The 22300-nt window shown below is 39.9% G+C and overlaps 1 protein-coding gene across 1 annotated transcript in view; it reads right to left on the bottom strand.

Annotated features, from left to right (window-relative positions):
- Positions 1-2365: 2365 nt before the first annotated feature.
- Positions 2366-22300, bottom strand: part of LOC123748274 (deoxynucleoside triphosphate triphosphohydrolase SAMHD1) — a 259172-nt gene continuing 239237 nt past the window's right edge. Inside the window, exons 11-12 of the mRNA XM_069328220.1 lie at positions 18287-18396; positions 2366-5137 (exon numbers count right to left, since the gene is read on the bottom strand). Coding sequence (XP_069184321.1) covers positions 5121-5137; positions 18287-18396 — 127 coding nt within the window. The 3' untranslated portion in view covers positions 2366-5120. The remainder of the gene's footprint in view (positions 5138-18286; positions 18397-22300) is intronic.

Raw genomic sequence — 22300 nt, 5'->3', positions numbered from 1 at the left:
TATATGTCTACAGGAAAGACTGCTACCAAAATATACTAATATATATATATATATATACGCAATAAGGTTAACGGTAATCGTTCTTGGTGAAGAATAATATTAAATATGAGAATGATCAAAGTATTGCGAAATAGAAAATGCGGTCATTTAGAGGAGAGGAATATTTTGACATCACGATTAATCAAAACTAATAATACCCAAATACTATGGGTAGTCGGTAAAAATTTTGGATTTGGTCATTTACATAATAAAGCATACTGTAGGCAATCAGACATTGAAGATAATAATTTTTAACGCAAAATTATGATAGGGATATGCAGTCCCTAAATGAATATAAACATTAGCAATCATAAATTAAAGCGAACCATACACAATGATAAAATAAAGCCAATGAAGAACAATAATAAAATAAAGGAATATCTATGGTTTGGAGAAAACCATAGATAATAATAAAATAAAAGTAATCATTGACAATGATAATAAAGTTAATCATGTACAATAATGAAATAAAACTAACAGTGGAACCTCACAAAATAAGGAAACCCTTAGAAAATAATAAAGGGAAGTCAATCATGAAACACTGGTAAAGATATTTTTGTTACACTGAACATTTGTGTTGCTTCTTAAGCATTTTTTGTGCTGAAATCACGTCTACGATCAGAATTATTCTGTCACCTGTAGTTTTGATATTACTTTTTTGTAATTATTCGGTTACTGAATGAATAATAATAAACAATATAAAGGCTTCTCCTATTCATTACTTAGTGTATTTTACTCCCACACTTTATTGCCCTGCCAGTGTTGTATTAACCTCCACAGTGTAAACAGTGTAAGTGTTTTGCTGTTGTTTATTAAATGTTCAGTGTCTTTATATTAAGCCAAGGAAGTGTTTAAACCGTTCTGACACTTATGGTTACGTGTGTGGTGAAGTGATCTTTGACGCTCAGAGATGAAACATTACACCATTAATTAATTTATACGTTCCTTAATAAAAAGTAATATTATATTACATAAACTTCCATAAAATAATAATTTTAATACCAAAATTACCACTTTAATTTTGGTTGTAAAGTTGGTGCCCAGGATAAGAGCTGGTGTTCTCACGACTGCTGTATAACATGTGTTCAAGTCCTCACGGAATGGGCAAAGTGTTCTCGCTCGGGAGCCAAAATGTAATTCCTCGGAGCGTTATTTCTGTTTGACAAATAAAACATGAATTACGAGAAAATCTAAACATGCCCTAAAATACACTAATCTCTCTTCTGCTATAAAGCCTGTTCCTCACAGTGAAGATTTACGTGTGTCACATCCTTCAGAAACTATTGCTGCTAGTGATGACTCAGACATTGAAGACACTGGTGTCTTCAGTGATACCAGGAGGTGTCACTGAGACAAGCCAAGAACATGAGGACAGTTCGCACCATGTTACAAACTTTGAAGGAGTCGAATTATAGGATGAGCCTCATTTATTGACTCAAGGAAACCTTAATGATTTGATGTGTGATTTATATCTCTCAAAACAGTAGCTGGCACTTTTAAGACCCAGGTTAAAATTTAGTTTAGTTTAGTTCATTTATAATGCACCGCATTATGCATTTATTATGTATTGAGGGGGAGCCGGTCGGCCGAGCGGACAGCACGCGGGACTTGTGATCCTGTGGTCCTGGGTTCGATCCCAGGCGCCGGCGAGAAACAATGGGCAGAGTTTCTTTCACCCTATGCCCCAGTTACCTAGCAGTAAAATAGGTACCTGGGTGTTAGTCAGCTGTCACGGGCTGCTTCCTGGGGGTGGAGACCTGGTCGAGGACTGGGCCGCGGGGACACTAAAAGCCCCGAAATCATCTCAAGATAACCCCATACCCATCTTGTGGGCGGTAAAGGTTGAAATTTTCTCAACCATGATTTTAAAGTTGAAAGCTGTTAAATGAAGACATTGGACATTTTTCAAGAATGTTACTAAAAACATTTTGAGAAATTCAAAGGCTCAAATCTATCGTGGTTTAGTGAGTGAACTATTGAGCTCGTGTAGAGTTTTGGAATATGACTAAAAATCAACTTCTTTGATTCTCACTCCGATTCTTTCCCAGAAGACCTGGGCACTGTCAATGATGAACACAGCGAATAAAATTGCATCAGAATATTTTGAGCACCACGATACCAGGGCAAGGGAAGGGAACTATCAGGAGAAAGTGCCAAGCCATTATGACAATATAACACTTGAAAGGGATCAGGATAAGGGTTTGGGATGGGACAGGGGGATAGAATGCCAGGCAAGTGGAGCTCTAGTATGCTGACTAACGTCCATTATATACTCAAAAAGGATGTTCCTGAACAAAGTATAAGAGGAAGTCATCAAAAATCATCCTTTCGTCATACAACAACAAAAAATGATATATTTGATTTCACAGCATAAAAAAACTAACATTAAAATTACATATTATTACAATTACGTCAAAAAATAACAGTTATTTGGTAAACCAGTATAATCATATAATTAAAATATCATTGACAATCAAAGAAAAAGTTTATAATGGATAATAATATTGTAAAGCATATTATGAACAATCATAGAGTAAAGCATATTATGAACAATAATAATGTAAAGCATATGATGAACAATAGTAATGTAGAGCATATTATGAACAATAATAATGTAAAACTTATTATGAACAATAATAAAGTTTAACATATTATGAACAATAATAAAATTTAGCATATTTTGAACAATAATAAAGTAGGCCAAATTATGAACAATAATAAAGTAAAACATATGAACAATAATGTAAAACATATAATGAACCACAATAAAATACAGCATATTATGAACAATAATAAAGTAAAGCGCATTATGAACACTCATAAAGTGGAGCATATTATGAACAAAAATAAAGTTAAGCACATTATGAACAATAATAAAGAATAGCATATTATGAACAATAATAAAGTATAGCATATTGTGAACAATAATAAAGTGGAGCATATTATGAACAATAATAATAACTGGCAAATTATGAACAATAATAATGACTGGCAAATTATGAACAGTCATCAAATATAGCATATTTAAACCAAACATAAAACAATGCATATTATGAAGACACAAAATCCAGCATAATATGAACAATGGAGAAACTACAATACTGTAGTGCTTCAATGAAGGTGAAGGAAAAGACCCACCTTATGTTTAAGTGAACTACAAACAAAATTTCCAGAAGTAACCTAGTTACTTTCTCAAGGATGTTGGTTACATAAAGAAGACCTTCCGCCTCACACCGTTGGGTCTGCGGTTCGAGTCTCCTAGCACCTTAGTCAATGAAATGTACGTTACATCCGAACCTGTATATTTGTTTGTATATACAACAGAACTGTATACAATGTTCTGTATACAGGAACATTGTATGCAATACCTTTAGAAAGAATGTAAGTTACATCTGAAAAATTGGTTTTTAATTCCCTTAAACATAAATTGGGTCTTTCATTCGCCTTCATTATGAACAATCAGATAATAAAGCATATTATGAACATATCAAAAAAGTATATTATGAACACATCAAAGAAAGCATATAATGAACACATCAAATAAAGCATATTCTGAACACATCAAATAAAGCACATTATGAACACATCAAATAAAGTATATTATGAACACATCATATAGAGCACATTGTGAACACATCAAATAAAGCATATTATGAACACATCAAATAAAGCATATTATGAACACATCAAATAAAGTATATTATGAACACATCATATAGAGCACATTGTGAACACATCAAATAAAGCATATTATGAACACATCAAATAAAGCATATTATGAACACATCAAATAAAGCACTTTATGAACACGTCAAATAAAGCACATTATGAACACATCAAATAAAGCACATTATGAACACGTCAAATAAAGCATATTATGAACACATCAAATAAAGCATATTCTGAACACATCAAATAAAGCACATTATGAACACGTCAAATAAAGCATATAATGAACACATCAAATAGAACACATTGTGAGCACATAAAATAAAGCATAATAATGAAAAAATCATATAATAAAGTACATTATAAACAATCAGAAAGTAAAGCATATGACCAATCAGACAAAAGGTTACCATGATCAAACACAAAATTATGAAGGAAATATTCAATTATTTAATAAAGCTAACTTTGATCAATAAAAAGTAAAGCTAACAGGGACAAAAGTAATAAAACAAGCTCTTCTGCCAAAACAAAGAATGCAAAATTTGTTAATAACTTAAAATTTTGTTCTCACTCTCGCCTGAAAAAGTTGGTAACGACTACTGCACTTTTCGTCGTTGATCAGGGAAATAACGAGACCATGAAAGCTTGTGCTGAGACCAGGGAAGCTTGTGCAGGGACGACCGTGACAATGAGTATCTTGAACAGTGAGATAATCAACGTAAAAGTCATATAATTATGAGAATGCAATAGTGTAAATGACGTTAGGCTACAGATGGTCGGAGGTGAACGCCAGCACAGCCTACACCTAGTACAGGATCACGCTAATATGTCATACTCAAAAATGCCTCGATAATTACATATTGCTATAAAAGAAGCAGTGAGAAAATTCAATCTAAAAGTTTAGTACATTTTTTATAGATTTGAAAATATTCATAAAAATTATTATAATTACATGTTGTGGTTAATTATAAAAAACTTAGTTTGTAAATTACTAACTAGTTCGAAATAGACCTCTGCAAATTACCATGTATTCAGTGTGATACATAATATGATGGATTAACTTAAATAATAAATTTTTTAATTTATAATTTAAATTTATATACCAAACTCAATTTGGTATCCTCGGAGGCAGAATTCCAGTGAATACAAAAGAACATGGTTGCAATATATGGTCCATATAAGTGTGACACGAGGAGAGGTCATGGTCCATATAGGTGTGACACGAGGAGAGGTCATGGTCCATATAGGTGTGACACGAGGAGAGGAGGTCATGGTCCATAGAGGTGTGACACGAGGAGAGGTCATGGTCCATAGAGGTGTGACACGAGGAGAGGAGGTCATGGTCCATATAGGTGTGACACAAGGAGAGGAGGTCATCCTGGTAAGAGGTGAGGGTAATCTGTCCCTGCATCTTATTGCATGGCTGCAGCTGATGGAAGAACATACCGAGTATGAGTTGTCTGCTGATAATTGGATGTGTGGAAATTTCCACCCACTCTATCAATATAATCTTCTAAGAAATGTATTACTTCTATTTCATATCTATATTTCAGATCATAATTATATCAGATTCATTATCTTGTATCATTCATCTATTATATCATACATCAACTAGATCCTACGTGACCACATACGTCGTAGGGCCCTTAGGCCTACGTGACTTTGAACATGTAATCTCAAGAATCTAGATGGTTCGAGAAGAAATTAATTAATTAAAATAGTGTTGGAACAAAATTATAGCTTCCGGTGACGTATTTTCAAATCCATAATAAAGGATCAATTGTACTATTAAGTATCATCAATAATTATTAAATCCACTATATATTTTTCTTATAATCAAACTTCATCTCAAATTAATCGTCTAGACGAGAAATAAATCATAAATATATCACGACCAGTCAACCGCCTACAGAGAGCATGGTGGGAGAGACTGGTGGCTGAAGCGCCCAAAGCAGAGAAGTGTTTACATTCAAACTGTGCAAGTGTGCGGTGCTTTGGGAACATTTTCAATAGACAATTCCACTCAAACTACTTATTGAATCACCAGTGATTACTCTCTAGGATACTTAGAGAGTTCCTGAACTATATCCATATATATAATCTAGAAAATCAATCATAATAACACATATCCAGATTAGTGAGGACTAGTTCTTGTCCTAAGAGACTCGCAACACTTCCACCACACCTTTATCTTAATCTAAGATCAACGCCACAGCTTGTATTCAATTTATCTAGCAAAGCTACTATTTTATTATGAAAGATACAGTGCTTTACCTCCTCAAGAGAGATTAAACAGTTTTGCAACTTGTCAGATGGGCGACGGCACTCAGGTTGGATAAGTATTGAGTGTTCTTTGTAGTGTGTTGATTGGCCAATTTACAATTTGGCCAATTTAATCTATCCAATAAGTCTGTTTGTCGTTAAGACGAGGGCAGCACCCCATTAATATGTTTTGATTTAATTTTTCATACCAAAATTTTTTCAATATTGATTTAATCTTTCAGTAACTGAACCCTTATTATTGACTGAATCTCTTCATTCAGTCTTCATTTATATATATATATATATATATATATATATATATATATATATATATATATATATATATATATATATATATATATTATTAAATATGACCGAAAAAGTAAGATTAATAATTCTAACACGAATTTTCTCAATCTTTCGTACATTACGCTTCACTGTTGGAGGTAAATCAAAAATCACTTCTCCAAAATTCAGACACAAAACAGAACGCTTTAAAAGAGACTAATGTCGTCTATGCCTTCAAATGCCCACTTGGGGACTGTAAGCTCCAAAAAACCCAGTATATAGGCAAGACAACAACATCTCTTTCTAGGCGTTTAACGATGCATAAGCAACAGGGATCCATTAAGGAACATATAATCTCTTCCCATAACCAAACCATCGCCAGAGAAATCCTAGTAAACAACACAGAAATCATCGATAGATACAGCGATAGCAGGCGGCTTGACGTTTGCGAGGCACTACACATCAAGAAGTCAACACCAGCAATCAACAGCCAATTATTGCACAACTATATTCTACCCACCTCAAGACTCCGCTCCAATATAGAAGCATCAAGAAATATGGACCAATAGGCTTTCTACAAACACTTCTATTCAATACCCATTGTTTCTGTTCTGTCTTGTGTTGATACTTTTAATACCCTATTAATATCCCCTCCTGTTCTGTCTTGTGTTAATGCCACATCACCCTTACCACCTCACTCAAATGTAGATATAAAATCAGAGATACGTTCTAATCAGTTGTGTATTTGTGAAGTCTTTGAAAATGTAATAAGTTTTACGAAACGCGCCCGTGTCGCGTCAGACTAGAAATAAAAATGAATTTTGGACAAGTGATTTTTGATTTACCTCCAACAGTGAAGCGTAATGTACGAAAGATTGAGAAAATTCGTGTTAGAATTATTAATCTTACTTTTTCGGTCATATTTAATAATATATGTCTACAGGAAAGACTGCTACCAAAATATACTAATATATATATATGTATATATATATATATATATATATATATATATATATATATATATTTATATATATATATATATATATATATATATATATATATATATATATATATATATATATATATATATATAATTTATCTTATGTATCAAGTTAACAATCGCTATAATAATTAACATTAATTGATCATATTAGTTTATCATGTTGAATATAATATCTTGATGCATAATTGCATATATATAATGTTTGAATAATTCAATTATCTTGTGTTTATTAGTAAAATTTTATTATTGGCTGCAGCAATAATTTTAGAGCTAGGCTAGACTGTGTATATTGTTCATATCTGTGGTCTAGAACAAGAACCAGTGTTCACAGTCAAAGAACTATGTTTATTATCCTATAATTTTTATGCTATACTGTACAATGCTGATGTTTTGAAATACCTGCAGGTAGATTGTGGGTGTCCAATCAAGAACTTTATTCACCCTTAAGGGACCTACCTGCCCCCTACAGATCACTATCCTTCCTAGGAAAAGAGGAATAGGATTTACTACCCGAGCTAAGGAGTGATAATTTTGTTTTGCAAGTCTAATGTAGGGTAATATTTAGGTATACACAGTAATAAATTTCAAGTCCTAAGTAATTCTTCTTATTAATATAATCACTGACATATTTTCCACATGATGAGTGTATAGTTGTGTAAAGCTTCTGATATGTCTTGTCTTCTATTGTCGCTTTGTCTGTCAATTACTTCGGTGTTCTGGTCCTGACAGCTGAGTGGAGAGCGCTTCGGTTTGTAGTCCTGAGATTCCGGGTTCGATCCCCGATGGAGGCGGAAACAAATTGGCAGAGTTTCTTTCACCCTAATGCACCTGTTAATCTAGCAGTAAATAGGTACCTGGGAGTTAGACAGTTGCTACGGGCTACTTCCTGCGGGTGTGTAACAAAGATGTCCTCAAGAGGAGATGTCTCTCGTGACGAATAATTCGAAACCTCACATCATTTAGTACTCCCTGTCTATCCCTTTGGGAGTCATATGTGTGTAAAACGCATCAGGAGGCTATCAATAACTGACATTGAAAATTAGAGAAGTCACATTCGAATATTATACAAAACTGCACTTTGATTACTATTACTATCCAGAGTAATACTATTACTATCCAGAGTAGTACTATTACTATCCAGAGTAATACTATTACTATCCAGAGTAATACTATTACTCTCCAGAGAAATACTATTACTATCCAGAGTAATACTATTACTATCCAGAGTAATAATATTACTATCCAGAGAAAATGGTAAACAAATGACAAGTGAACTTTAGAAACAAACCCTCCCTGGCCTGGGCCATCATTTGTCCAACGAGACTCCCACGTTGGAACGATTTTGTACCAACACGAGATCTTACATTTGATGGTGCATCTTCTCGAAACAAGTTGCTTGAGACGCCACACCAAGACCAGTATTGTTGTGAAGGACCACACCAAGGCCAGTATTGTTGTGAAGGACCCCACCAAGACCAGTATTGTTGTGAAGGACCACACCAAGACCAGTATTGTTGTGAAGGACCCCACCAAGACCAGTATTGTTGTGAAGGACCCCACCAAGACCAGTATTGTTGTGAAGGACCACACCAAGACCAGTATTGTTGTGAAGGACCACACCAAGACCAGTATTGTTGTGAAGGACCCCACCAAGACCAGTATTGTTGTGAAGGACCACACCAAGACCAGTATTGTTGTGAAGGACCACACCAAGACCAGTATTGTTGTGAAGGACCCCATTAAAACATGTGTTGCTATGAAGGACTACACAAATACATGTGTTGGTTTGGAGAGCTATACTAAGACATATGTTTCAATGAAGGGTCACAACAAGACTGTGAAGGGCTGTGAAATGGAACATGGAGACATTTGTTGCTAGGAAAAGTCACACTTTGACAAGTGTTGTTATTATGGGCCATATTATGACAGGGGCTGTGACAGCCCCTTCTGTTCCGAGCCTAGCTCAGTCAGGTAGAATTGTTAAATCATTCAGAATGTATTCCCTTTCCTTCACCACCTTCCCTCTCCTTCACTACCTTCCCTCTCCCTCATCACCTTCCCTTTCCTTCACCACCTTCCCTCTCCTTCACTACCTTCCCTCTTCTTCCCCACCTTTCCTCTCCTCTGCTACGTTTTTTCACTCCTTCAAACTTTAATGATTTTTTTTTAGAAATGCTGATGCTGAGCAGACTACCCTACAAACCTCCCACTTGGAGGTAGGTAACAAGCAACCCCTTCTCCTCAACCAACTGATACTAGGTTGGGGTAGTTTCTGGGTATATAAATACTCAGATTATAGATTAAACTCAGAGTGCCTGGTACAAGTGACGAGAACTGGTCTCCAGATCATCACGCGGCCATATGGAGAAAGGCAGTGGATCCACCGAGTTGAGAGGCAGTGGCTCCATAAGGTAATGTGAGATCTCTTATGTATTGTTCTATGTCTAAATTACGTACCATTTGCCAGGGTAGGATAGTGATTTAGGAATTAGCCAGTGTGTAGGGATTTGGGATGTTTTTTGAAGATCATAGTTTTGACTTAATAAACTCTTGTTAAATTGCCATCTTTATGTGTCACTTGGTGTTACGGACCCGAGCCCAGCGTCCGAGCACGGAGCTGTGACGACCACGCCATCTGTGGGTCAGCTCCCGAAACCCCCTCCAAATGGACGGCGCCATCTAGTGAGGACAGGATATACCGGCCACAGGGGCTGGTTTCCCGTCCTAATCAGCTCGTGATATAGCCGCTGCTGACCTCTGGTGAGGTGACGCTTAGACAGCAGCGCCATCTATGGAGCGGATAGGTGGACGTTTGTGTCTAAGCCTGTGAGTGAGGTGCCCTAGAGTGTCATCATTACTAATGACGTGTCTGATTACAGAGTCAACCTGCGACTGCTGAATCGGACGGTGGATCAGTCTACCCAAGGCAGCCGTAGTATCTTCACGCATTTGCTGCAGAAGCTGTGAGTCACCCCCCGGATGAACACTGTTGTGTTAGCCTGCCTGTGAGGTGGCAGAACCAGGGATTGTCGTACCCGGGGCTGACTGGCGGAGAAGACTAGCCACTGGGGTGTTGTGGTGAGGAGAGTGATCTGTGGAATCACACGAGGCTCCTGCCTAGGGCTCGCAACCCTAGTATCGGTCGTGGAGTGGCCTACGCAGTGTAGCTGATTGGAACCTGCCAGCTACAGGCTGGATTTGTGGTTGAAGGCCTCCATGATGGTGCACCCAGTGGGACCGTGATTTGGCTGACCTGTGGCCGGGGTAGACTCGTCTAGAGAATCTACGGATTCATCGTGAGGCCACAAGAAGAGGACCAAGGGCTAAGCATCGTTGAGCACTGTGGAACACTCCGCGTCTTCAGAGGAAGACCATATTGTACATTATAGTGTTTATACCCCCCGTGTGATAATTTATATATTTATTTATTGGTGATGGTAATTATATATTTAATTTAGATAATTTGTATCCCTTCCCCTTTAATTTACTTGCGTTACGGAACACACCCCTTGAAAGCCACTACTAGCTTGGGGCCGGATACCATAACTCTAATAACATCAGAGAAAGAACCCAGTTGCGGCCCAATAGGGCCGTAACACTTGGTTTTCCCCTTTGTCATCTCCCGTGTGTGCCATCAAGGACGTTGACCCTTCCCAGGAATAAATTGCTTTAACATAACTGTCAGTAAGTGATTACATCCAAGGGAAATCTCTCAGTATTAATTACAGTCAAAAGGATGATCCCTTACTCAGTAATTATCAATAGTCTTGTAGTAATTAAATATGTATTGGGATGGTGGCAGCGTTATTTTCTTTTTTTCCCTTTTGAATTGGTCTTAAGCATTTTCTTGACATTACCATTGGTTATATGCGATATTAGTAGTTCCAGGTTACCCTCAACTGTACATATTGGCTAGGCGGTTTAAGGAAATATACTTAAGAGCACCAGTGAATAAATTTAGTCGTACAGTGGTATCAGGTAGGGGGTTACAATACAAAAGGGGGCAGGAGTTACAATAGTGACAGCAGTTAAGTTTACTATTGAGGCATCAACTCGTGTTACATCAATTTCCCTGCCCTCCACCATCTACAAAACCCTTCAACACCTTCCCTCTCCTTCAACATCTTCCCAACACTTTACGGCCTTCCATAACCTCCACCACCTTCCCTCCATTTTACCACCTACCCTACCCTTCACCCCCAGCCTACCCGTCTCCTCATTCCATATTCTTCTCCACCTTCCCTACAATTCACCACCTTCCCTACCTTTCTCCACCCTCCCTACCCTTCACCACCTTCTGAACCCTTCACCACTTTCCCTACCCTTCACTACCTTCCCTATCCTTCACCACCTCCTCTCTCCTTCACCACCTTCCCTCTCCTTCACCACCTTCCCTCTCCTTCACCACCTTCTCTCACCTTCACCACCTACCCTACCCTTAACCACCTTTGGAACCTTTCTCCTCCTTCCCTACCCCTCACTAGCTTCCCAACACTTCACCACCTCCTTACCCTTTACAACCTTCCCTACTCTTTACAACCTTCCCTACCATTCACCACCTTCCCACTCCTTCACTGCCATCTCTACTCTTCACCGCATTCCCTACCCTTCTCCACCTTACCTACCCTTCACCAGCTCCCTACCCTTTACAACCTTCCCTACTCTTCACCGCCATTCTTACCTTTTATCACTTTCCCTACCCTTCATTGCCTTCCCTACCCTTTACCACCCATAAACCCAGGAGTTACGAAGACTTTATAACTGTAGTCTTTTGCTGAACATTGTATTCATATAAATATATACTACATAAGACAAACTAACAACCATGACGATGTCAAAATATACTGGACTAAATTTAGTAAGGACCATTCCCCAGACCAGTCACCCTGCAGAGTTGATTGAGGTTGGCTTCTAGCCCCTGGTCTTCAGCCTCGACAACACAGACAGACAAACAGACGTCTCCTTTAAAGATATAACGTGAGCAAGATTTTTGTGTCATTAAATCAGCTGTACATCTTATTAAGTCAGTCACAACGAGCTAATTGTGAGAAATTTTACCCACTATATCAACATTATTATCTAAGAAATGTATTATTTCTGTATTATTTCTATATAATATCAAAAATCATATCAAAATCATATCAGAAATCACTTCAGATTCATTATATCCTACAAGTGGATCCTATATAACAATGCCACTATGATCACGTACACCATAGGGCCCATGGTGATTACATGACTGTGTGCATGATTTCTCAATGATCTAGAAGCTTCGAGAAGAATATGTTAATTAAAAACTATTGGAACAATCAATCAATTTCCGGTGAGAATTCAAATCTAAATAAAGAAAAATGTAAATGTTCGTTTGTTCAAAATCGATAATCTCAGAAACTTTTTCACTGATTGCATTGAAATTTTCACACGTTCCATTCGCATCTGAGCGGGTTTTTACATACGTACTATATAGATGTCACGTCTGTGACAGGAAAAAGCAGTTTTTTTTTTTAAACTGTGTTTTTCATGTGAGGGAAATCTTTAAAACTTCTTTACCGATTGCTTTTAAATTTTGACACAACGTTGCATTCGAATAGGCATATGCTTTTATATATCTGCTATATACATGCCTCACCTGTGACAGGAAAAATGATTTTTTTGAAAAACAGCTCCATCTGTTGAACATAAGAGCAACACACGCTGTAATCTCCGAAAGTTCTTCACCGATTGCTTTACGCTCGTGTTTTTATATATCTATTATGTATATGATACACCTGTGACAGGTAAAAACATTTTTTTTTAAAACAGCACCATCTGTTGCATTTAATAGCAACATACACTATACTAAATATGTTTGGATTCCATTTCATTGTTTCCAATTGCATTGATAAGTTGAATTTTAATATATTTTGGTTTATTTTTATTTTTATTTAATTATTTTGTATGACATTGCGTTGGAAATGAGTTGTGTTGTTTACCATACTGTTCATTTCGTACATATATTTGTATAAGTATAGATGCGACACCTGAGACAAGCAATACTAAATATGTTACGATTCCATTTCAATGGTTTCGATTGCACTGACAAATTGAATTTTCATAGATTTCGATTTATTTTCACTTTGATGTAATTATTTTGTGTGATATTGCCTGGGGAATTGAACCGTTTTGTTTACCATACCGTACATTTCATGAGTATAAGTATAGATGACACACCTGTGACAGGTAAAACATGCTTTTTTTTAAACAGTGCCATCTGTTGCACATAAGAGCAACACATGCTATACTGAATATGCTACAATTCCATTTCAATGTTTCCAATTTCATTGATAAATTGAATTTTCATAGATTTCAATTTATTTTCAGTTTGATTTAATTATTTTGTGTGACATTGCAATGGAATTGAGCTGTGTTGTTTACCATACTGTTCTTTTCGTGAGTATAGTTTATGTTTTTATTTTTTCATTGTTTTTCATTTCGTTTTCTTAACTGTTTTTCTTATATTTCAGTGATGGGAACTTCAGATCATTTGATGTTCCCAATTTTCTGATGGGATTTCTAATCATTTGAGAATGCATCGGACGAGGGAGTGGGGAATGGTGGGGAAGCACAAGGCGACAGGGGAGGGGGCAATCGTGGGGAGGACAAGAGAACGGGGAAGTTGGGGATGGTGGGGGCGAGGGGACCGGGGAAGTTGGGGATGGTGGGGGCGAGGGGACCGGGGAATGGAGAACAGTGGGGAGGACTAGGGAACAGGGGAGTGGGGGATGGTGGGGAGGACAAGGGGGACGGGGGAAGGGGAAATGGTAGGGAGGACGAAGGGATGGAGAAGAGGGAGATGGTGGGGAGGATGAGGGGATGGTGGAATGGGGAATGGTTAGGAGGACGAGGGGATGCTGGAGTGGGAGATGGTGGGGAAGACAAAGGGCCGGGGGAGGGGGGGATTGGTGGGGAGGACGAGGGGACAGGGCACCTGCACTCAACAATTCCCCAGTTGTTGGGAGGACAAGGGGACAGAGGAGTGAGGAATGGTTGGGAGGACTAGGAGACAGGGGGAAGGTTGCTGAGCCACAGCAACGTGTGGTCGGGTACAGCTAGTCCTTAATAAGAATCAACAGTACTATCATGTACTACCAATAATCTATAAATCTTATATCTAATTATATCATAATCACATTTTATCTCAATCATATATCTAGACAGTAAACATAATCAGTAAATATAGATCGAAGGCAACCCTCCCTAGGGAGGAGGGCAGAGCCAGCTCGCGAGATGAAGCAACACCCCGGGAGAGAGAGAATGTTATGTTTGCAAATAGAGTGAACACGAGATGCGGTGCCTTGTGAACATTTTCAGTAAAGGGCACCACACTAACTTATCATTATTACCAGTGATTACTCTCTAGAGCTGGGAGAGAACCTGGACTATATCTATAAGGAAAAACCCTAGTACTTTTATCAAAATAAGGGGGAAGAGTGACTCCAAGTGACACCGCCTCCTCCACATCTTATCCTATTACAAATGCAACTAAGGACATAATCAACTAGCAAAGCTACCAGAATATTAAACAGCAAAACTGTGACATATAATATAGTGCCTGAGCTCTACAAAAGAGGTTATCAAATCTGGAAACTTGTCAGAAGGCACCTGCACTCAGATTGTATAAACATAAGTATATTGAGTGTTATTGTAGTGTGTTCATTGGCCACACTTGCATGCTTGTATAACCTTAGTCTATCCAATAAGTCTGTTACAGAACGGGGCGACGCCCCAGATTTTAGTAAGCTTTGATTAATCTTTAGGTCAATGAATCTTTTAAAGTTATCAGGACACTCATTAAACTTTTTAACCTCAGTCATTGAAAGTCAAGCTTGACTGAATCTTTTCATATAAATTGAATATATCTGTATATATAATTGATCATATACATTAAGTTAACAATTGCTTATTTAGTTATCTCTAATTTATCATATAAGTTTATCATATTGAATGTAATCTTTTGAACCAAGATGGTTATTTCAGTACACTTAGACCATATTATGGTCCTTTGATTGCATATTTACATATATCATATCTCTGTAATACAAATTGTTGTGTTATTAGTGTGTGAATATTGGCTGTTGTAATAACAGTGCTAGGCTGGACTATTTACATGTTTAGATCCTTGATTTAAACAGAACCAGTGTTCAGTTATAGAACTGGGTTATTTAATCTTATCTATGTACTAACAATATAAGCTGATGTGTTGAATTGTCTGCAGGTGGATTGTAGATCTTTAATCAACTTCTCCATTCATACTTAGGCCGGCCACACACGTGCAGTTTTAACTGACAGTTATAACTGTTCAGTTAAAACTGTCAGTTAAAACTGCACTTGTGTGGCCGGCCTTAGGGACCCCACCTGATCCTTACAGCCCACAGTCTGTCATTAGGATAAGAGGAGCTAGGCTTCACAACCGTAGCTAGGGACTTTAGTTATATTAATTTTGTGTACAGTAAATTTTAATTTAGTACAGTATAAGTCCTAAGTAGTTCTCCTCATTAATCAATCCCGACAAATTTCCCACGCTAATGAAACCTAGTAATTAGTTCTTAATTCCATGAATAATGTCAGAATTTTAATTAATGTCAGATGATTATTACACAAATTAATTTCATTTATACCTATTAATGCATCAAGTTGACAATGCGTCACAAGTGAGATTACTGAACCTTTCAATACAACATGAGATTAAACACTGTAACACACACATTGTAACCTGTGATAGCTCCTTCCCATTCCTCTCTTCACCACCTTCCCTTCCCTTCCCTTCCCTTCACACCTTTCCCTACCCTTCACCACCTTCCCTACCCTTCATCACCCTCCCTTCCCTTCCCTTCCCTTCACCACCTTCCCTACCCTTCACCACCTTCCCTACCCTTCATCACCCTCCCTTCCCTTCCCTTCCCTTCACCACCTTCCCTACCCTTCATCACCCTCCCTTCCCTTCCCTTCCCTTCACCACCTTCCCTACCCTTCATCACCCTCCCTTCCCTTCCCTTCCCTTCACCACCTTCCCTACCCTTCACCACCCTCCCTTCCCTACCCTTCACCACCCTCCCTTCCCTACTCTTCGCCCACTCCCTACCCTTCACCACCTTCCCTACCCTTCACCCGCTCCCTACCCTTCACCACCTCCCTACCCTTCACCACCTTCCCTACCCTTCACCACCTTCCCTACCCTTCACCACCTCCCTACCCTTCACCACCTCCCTACCCTTCACCACCTTCCCTACCCTTCACCACCTCCCTACCCTTCACCACCTTCCCTACCCTTCACCACCTCCCTACCCTTCACCACCTCCCTACCCTTCACTACCTTCCCTACCCTTCACCCGCTCCCTACCCTTCACCACCTTCCCTACCCTTCACCACCTCCCTACCCTTCACCACCTTCCCTACCCTTCACCACCTCCCTACCCTTCACCACCTGCCTACCCTTCACTACCTTCCCTACCCTTCACCCGCTCCCTACCCTTCACTACCTTCCCTACCCTTCACCCGCTCCCTACCCTTCACCACCTTCCCTACCCTTCAACACCTTCCCTACCCTTCACCACCTTCCCTACCCTTCACCCGCTCCCTACCCTTCACCACCTTCCCTACCCTTCACCACCTTCCCTACCCTTCACCACCTTCCCTACCCTTCACCACCTTCCCTACCCTTCACCACCTTCCCTACCCTTCACCACCTCCCTACCCTTCACCACCTTCCCTACCCTTCACCACCTCCCTACCCTTCACCACCTTCCCTACCCTTCACCACCTTCCCTACCCTTCACCACCTCCCTACCCTTCACCACCTTCCCTACCCTTCACCACCTCCCTACCCTTCACCACCTTCCATACCCTTCACCACCTCCCTACCCTTCACCACCTTCCCTACCCTTCACCCGCTCCCTACCCTTCACCACCTTCCCTACCCTTCACCACCTCCCTACCCTTCACCACCTCCCTACCCTTCACTACCTTCCCTACCCTTCACCCGCTCCCTACCCTTCACCACCTTCCCTACCCTTCACCACCTTCCCTACCCTTCACCACCTTCCCTACCCTTCACCACCTCCCTACCCTTCACCACCTTCCCTACCCTTCACCACCTTCCCTACCCTTCACCACCTCCCTACCCTTCACCACCTTCCCTACCCTTCACCACCTCCCTACCCTTCACCACCTTCCCTACCCTTCACCACCTTCCCTACCCTTCACCACCTTCCCTACCCTTCACCACCTTCCCTACCCTTCACCACCTTCCCTACCCTTCACCACCTCCCTACCCTTCACCACCTTCCCTACCCTTCACCACCTTCCCTACCCTTCACCACCTTCCCTACCCTTCACCACCTTCCCTACACTGAAAGTTTACATAAACCTGTTTTGGTTACTGATGTTGAGTCACAGTGACGTGGCTGAAGATATGATGACCAAACCACTCATAAGAAGATGTCGAGACGACGACGTTTGGGTCCGTCCTGGACCATTATCAAGTCGACTGTATTGACTTAATAGTGACAGTCAACTTGATAATGGCCCAGAACGGACCGGAACTTCGTCGTCTGTTTTGGTTTTCATCCGGCCATCTTGCATGATATGTTGCCCTAGACACAGAGGACTTTGGTTATCATGGCAGCCATATTGCATGACATGTTGCCCTAGACACAGAGGAGTTTGGTTATCATACCAGCGATCTTGCATGACATGTTGCACTAGACACAGATATATAAACCCCAAACACCATTAACCAACGTTGGCTTATATTATACAAGAATAATAATGACTTCCGGGTTGTATATAAGGAATCCAAAAGGCTTATTGAATTTTATATCGGTAAAATTAAATGAATAAATGCAATAAAATAAATTTTACATCGATAAAATCCAATCAAATAAATTCAATAATTTTTTTATATCAATGAAATCCAATAAATATCAAGTAACTTTGCTACAAATTTTCCTGATACCTGTACGGAAAATGCAGAAAACGTTAACTTACTTGGCATAGGGAACATCTCATTAACCTTATCAATGAAAGTCTTTTTCGCCTCTCCTATATTGTGATCCTTTCCATTCTTGGAAATCAAGTGAAGTTTCACGTCTTGGTAGCTGTAGGAGGAAAACATTGCCACAATAATTCGACGTTAGCACCATGCGCAGTAGTAACTTACGACTCTGGAACACTAATTAATAATTCCACGAGGTTTGATCACAATGTCGTGAAGCAACTATTTAAAAAATAAGAGTTCGGAGAGAATTTGTCCCCAGACCAGTAGTCTGGAATTTACCTCACTATCTACTCCACCACTTTCCAGTAACCTAGAGATTAGCTCACTGCCCAACCACTTGGTCTGTTCGGTTGGGCGACGGTTTCGTTTCTTGCCGGTCGGTCGGCATTCGATTCCCAACGGTCAAAGGGGTTGAGCACAGTTCCATCCCTCCGTCCTATATCCTTCCCTTCATATCCCAGATCCTTGTCATATCCCAGATCCTTGTTGTCATATCCCAGATCCTTGTTGTCATATCCCAGATCCTTATTGTCATATCCCAGATCCTTGTTGTCATATCCCAGATCCTTGTCATATCCCAGATCCTTGTTGTCATATCCCAGATCCTTGTTGTCATATCCCAGATCCTTATTGTCATATCCCAGATCCTTGTTGTCATATCCCAGATCCTTATTGTCATATCCCAGATCCTTGTTGTCATATCCCAGATCCTTGTTGTCATATCCCAGATCCTTGTTGTCATATCCCAGATCCTTGTTGTTATATTCCTTGCCGTTGCTATATAGTGGTACTGGCTTAGTGCCCTCTCTTGATAACTATCTAACCAATCCAGCCCACCGCGCACCAGTAACGGGATTACACTCCCTCTCAACAGAGACGGTCTAGACTACACTCTCACTACGCGAGCTCTGGGTCGACAGGGAAACAGTTTGGAAGAAAGGAACAAGGACGGAGACTGGCCTCAACTTAACAATAATCACCAGGTGTATTATACACATTGCAAGAGTCTTAGAAACACAACAGATAATTTAAATGCTCACATCTGCATAGAAATAGATATTATTAGGGTAAAATAGATGTGGAGGGATGTAGAAAACAGAGAACAAATATCAAATTATGGGATTCAATTTCAATTTCGCAAAGATAGATAGATTAGACAAAGAAGTGGAGATGAGGAGAAAATTTGTCAGCGAAAATTGGAAATTTAAAATCATAGATAGGATTAAAATTTAGCCACATACAGAAACTATTTGCTTGTAAATAAGTGAAAATATTAATATTCAAATAATAGTTATATACAGGCCACCAAACATCGATTGAATGGAAAAAGCATCCATGCAGTGAACTACCTAGAGAACATAATATCAAACAGTTTTTGTGTTTTGGTAAACTGAATTAACAAAAGGGATATTGAAGCAGAGAAGATTTTTGTTAAGAATTGGTCGAACATTGCTTCGTCAAGCAACACATTAATGAACCAACAAGGGAAAAAAATATTTTAGACTTATTGTTAACTAACAGGGAGACACCAATTAATGCCAGAAATGGGGAGTGGGCTAGGGAACAGTGCTCACAGTGATCAGATTTAGCATAGAATAAAATACATGTGCAAGAGAAAGTTCTGTTCTGGTGCCAGATTTTCAAAAATATCATTTTGATTAATTAAGGAGCTTCTTAGGAAGGATAGACTGGACAGACGTAAACATGGTAGGTGAGCTGTAACAGTACATGACACCAAATGCATAACTCTTCATTTTTGCCCGATTTTCAGATTTGGTGTTATCGCTGAAAAGGTTCGTCTTGGCTTTGCGCAGAGTTCTGCTTACTGTATTACGGCGTCTCATACTCTGGAACTCTCAACTTTGAGAGTTGTTAATCTCAAATCTCCTAATCTATTAATCTTAATAGCTTCTTGAGTGTTGTGGATATTACTCATTCCAAATTCGGAACTCATAATTTTGGGCCAAGATTGGCTTACGGTGAACAGGTTTTTTTAAATGGGAAATAGCACACCTATGAAATGGAGATGTATTTTTATAAGCCGCCAGTATTTGGGCAAGATTCTGGCTAGGTCGGACATTAGCTCTGGGTCTCCCCATTCGTTTCGACACAGGCCTCACATTGTATCATAACTATTAATCCGATATTTACGAAATTTTAAGCAGTCGTATTTTGGATGGAGTATAATGAAAAAAAATAGTTCTTGGGCTCTAGCTCTCGTCCCAAGTCATAGTTCATCTGTATAATTTCTTAGGTATTTGACATACAGCTATGAAATTTAAAAATGTTATATGTAGTACTAATTCAAATAACACGATGTAGTTCTTGGGCTCGGCTCTAGTTCCAAGACAGTTTTTCTTTGTAATTAGCAATCATCAACTTGTAGTTCTTGTGCTCCGTTCACGTCCCAAATCATATTTTTACGTTGTATTTTCGTAAATATTAAAGCTATATACATAACTTAAAACATAGATACTTGTAACGTTCAGAATGTATTACTTACAACCATTTTCACCAGCAAACAATATGCAAGCATTATGACTGCAAACACAGTAGAAGCAATATTTAACGTGTGTGTCTCTCCTCCGCCACACTCACGAGTAGTGTCCTCTCTCACTACACGACACCTTCCTCCTCCCTCCCCTCCTCACCCTCCCCTCCCTTCTTACACCTCTACCAAGAGATGCCTCCACCCTCCCTCTGCTCCACCTGGCGTTTCCCTCCACACATCCGTCCAGCTGTCTCTCCTCCATCTCCATCTCACCTCCCATATACCACACTTTCCCTCTCCCCCCTCCCGTTCGCCTCCGTGCTCCACCGGTACCCCTCCCCCCCGGCCCCCACACTCTCTCCTCCCTTCCCTCTTTCTTGAGTTGAGATGGCGCGTGTGCGGGTGAAGGGAAACACCGGGTGGAGGAGGGGGAGGGTGGAGGGATCTCTTGGTAGAGGTGTAAGAAGGGAGGGAAGGGTGTTGGAGGGGAGGGAGGAGGAAGGTGTCAGTAGCGGAAATTGAGACTAGAACCGTCCCAAACCTGAGGAGAATCTCAGGGATTGAACTCGGTCAAAGTCAAAAATGGTGTGGGAGTCCGTAGAATGGGACGGGTTGCGTCGTGGGGGACGTTTTGGGTTGCAGGGGTAAAATGTAAGGGATGGGTACCGTCAGGAGGACTTTGTGGGTCATGTAGGTAACAGGGGAGGGGGAGGATAAGTATGTGGGCATGTGTACATCATCTCAAAGGTTTCCCCGGATGTTATGACGCGTGGCGTCCGGCCAGGCATCGCTTGAGAGTGTCATGTTGGGTAGGGGATGGAAGCTATGTGGATGGTGTGCAGTCATGTAGGGAGGAGGAGGAGTATGTAGGTTATGTTGTGAAGGGAGGGGGGAGCTCCCATACCTGAGAGGATATCAATGACGTCCATTAGTTCCCCCTACAGGAGGCCGGAAGTGTTGAGGGGGGTATGAGAGAGCAGCCTCTTGCGGATGTGATCCATTAGCCTTAATCGTTTTTCAATGTCTTCAGAGAGGTCTGGGAGATGTTCACCCCAACAGGCCTCTCCCACCACTGCGGATTCGTTAAGGAGGGGCGTTGTTCTTACTTCCGCAAGCTGGCCCTCACCTGCCAACCATCATTCACTTCTCATTTGACCGGGATCGTTTCCCTCCACACACACTCAAACGCGCCGTTAGTTTGTTGCGAGTCTTCATTCACTACACACACACACCATACAGTTCCGCGTCATGGAAAGACGAACCTTAACAGCCTGCATGAAATGCGGTGTGTTCTATATTCCATCACCAAATCAACTATGTCGTCTTCAGTGCACAAGCTGTGAAAAACTGCCCCTAGGCCATTACGACATCAAATGCAAGCGATGTCAGCAGATTTTCTGCGATAACCGTGAGTGTTATTCTTATTTAATATTCCACAGTTCATTTTATGGCATCCACAGGTGAAATATCGGGTGTGTAAACTATTATCTCTCTCTTATAGTGTGTGAATATT

The sequence above is a fragment of the Procambarus clarkii genome, chromosome 21, assembly GCF_040958095.1.
Source record: "Procambarus clarkii isolate CNS0578487 chromosome 21, FALCON_Pclarkii_2.0, whole genome shotgun sequence".
Lineage (NCBI taxonomy): Eukaryota > Metazoa > Arthropoda > Malacostraca > Decapoda > Cambaridae > Procambarus > Procambarus clarkii.
This window is presented reverse-complemented; position numbering and strand designations above follow the sequence as displayed.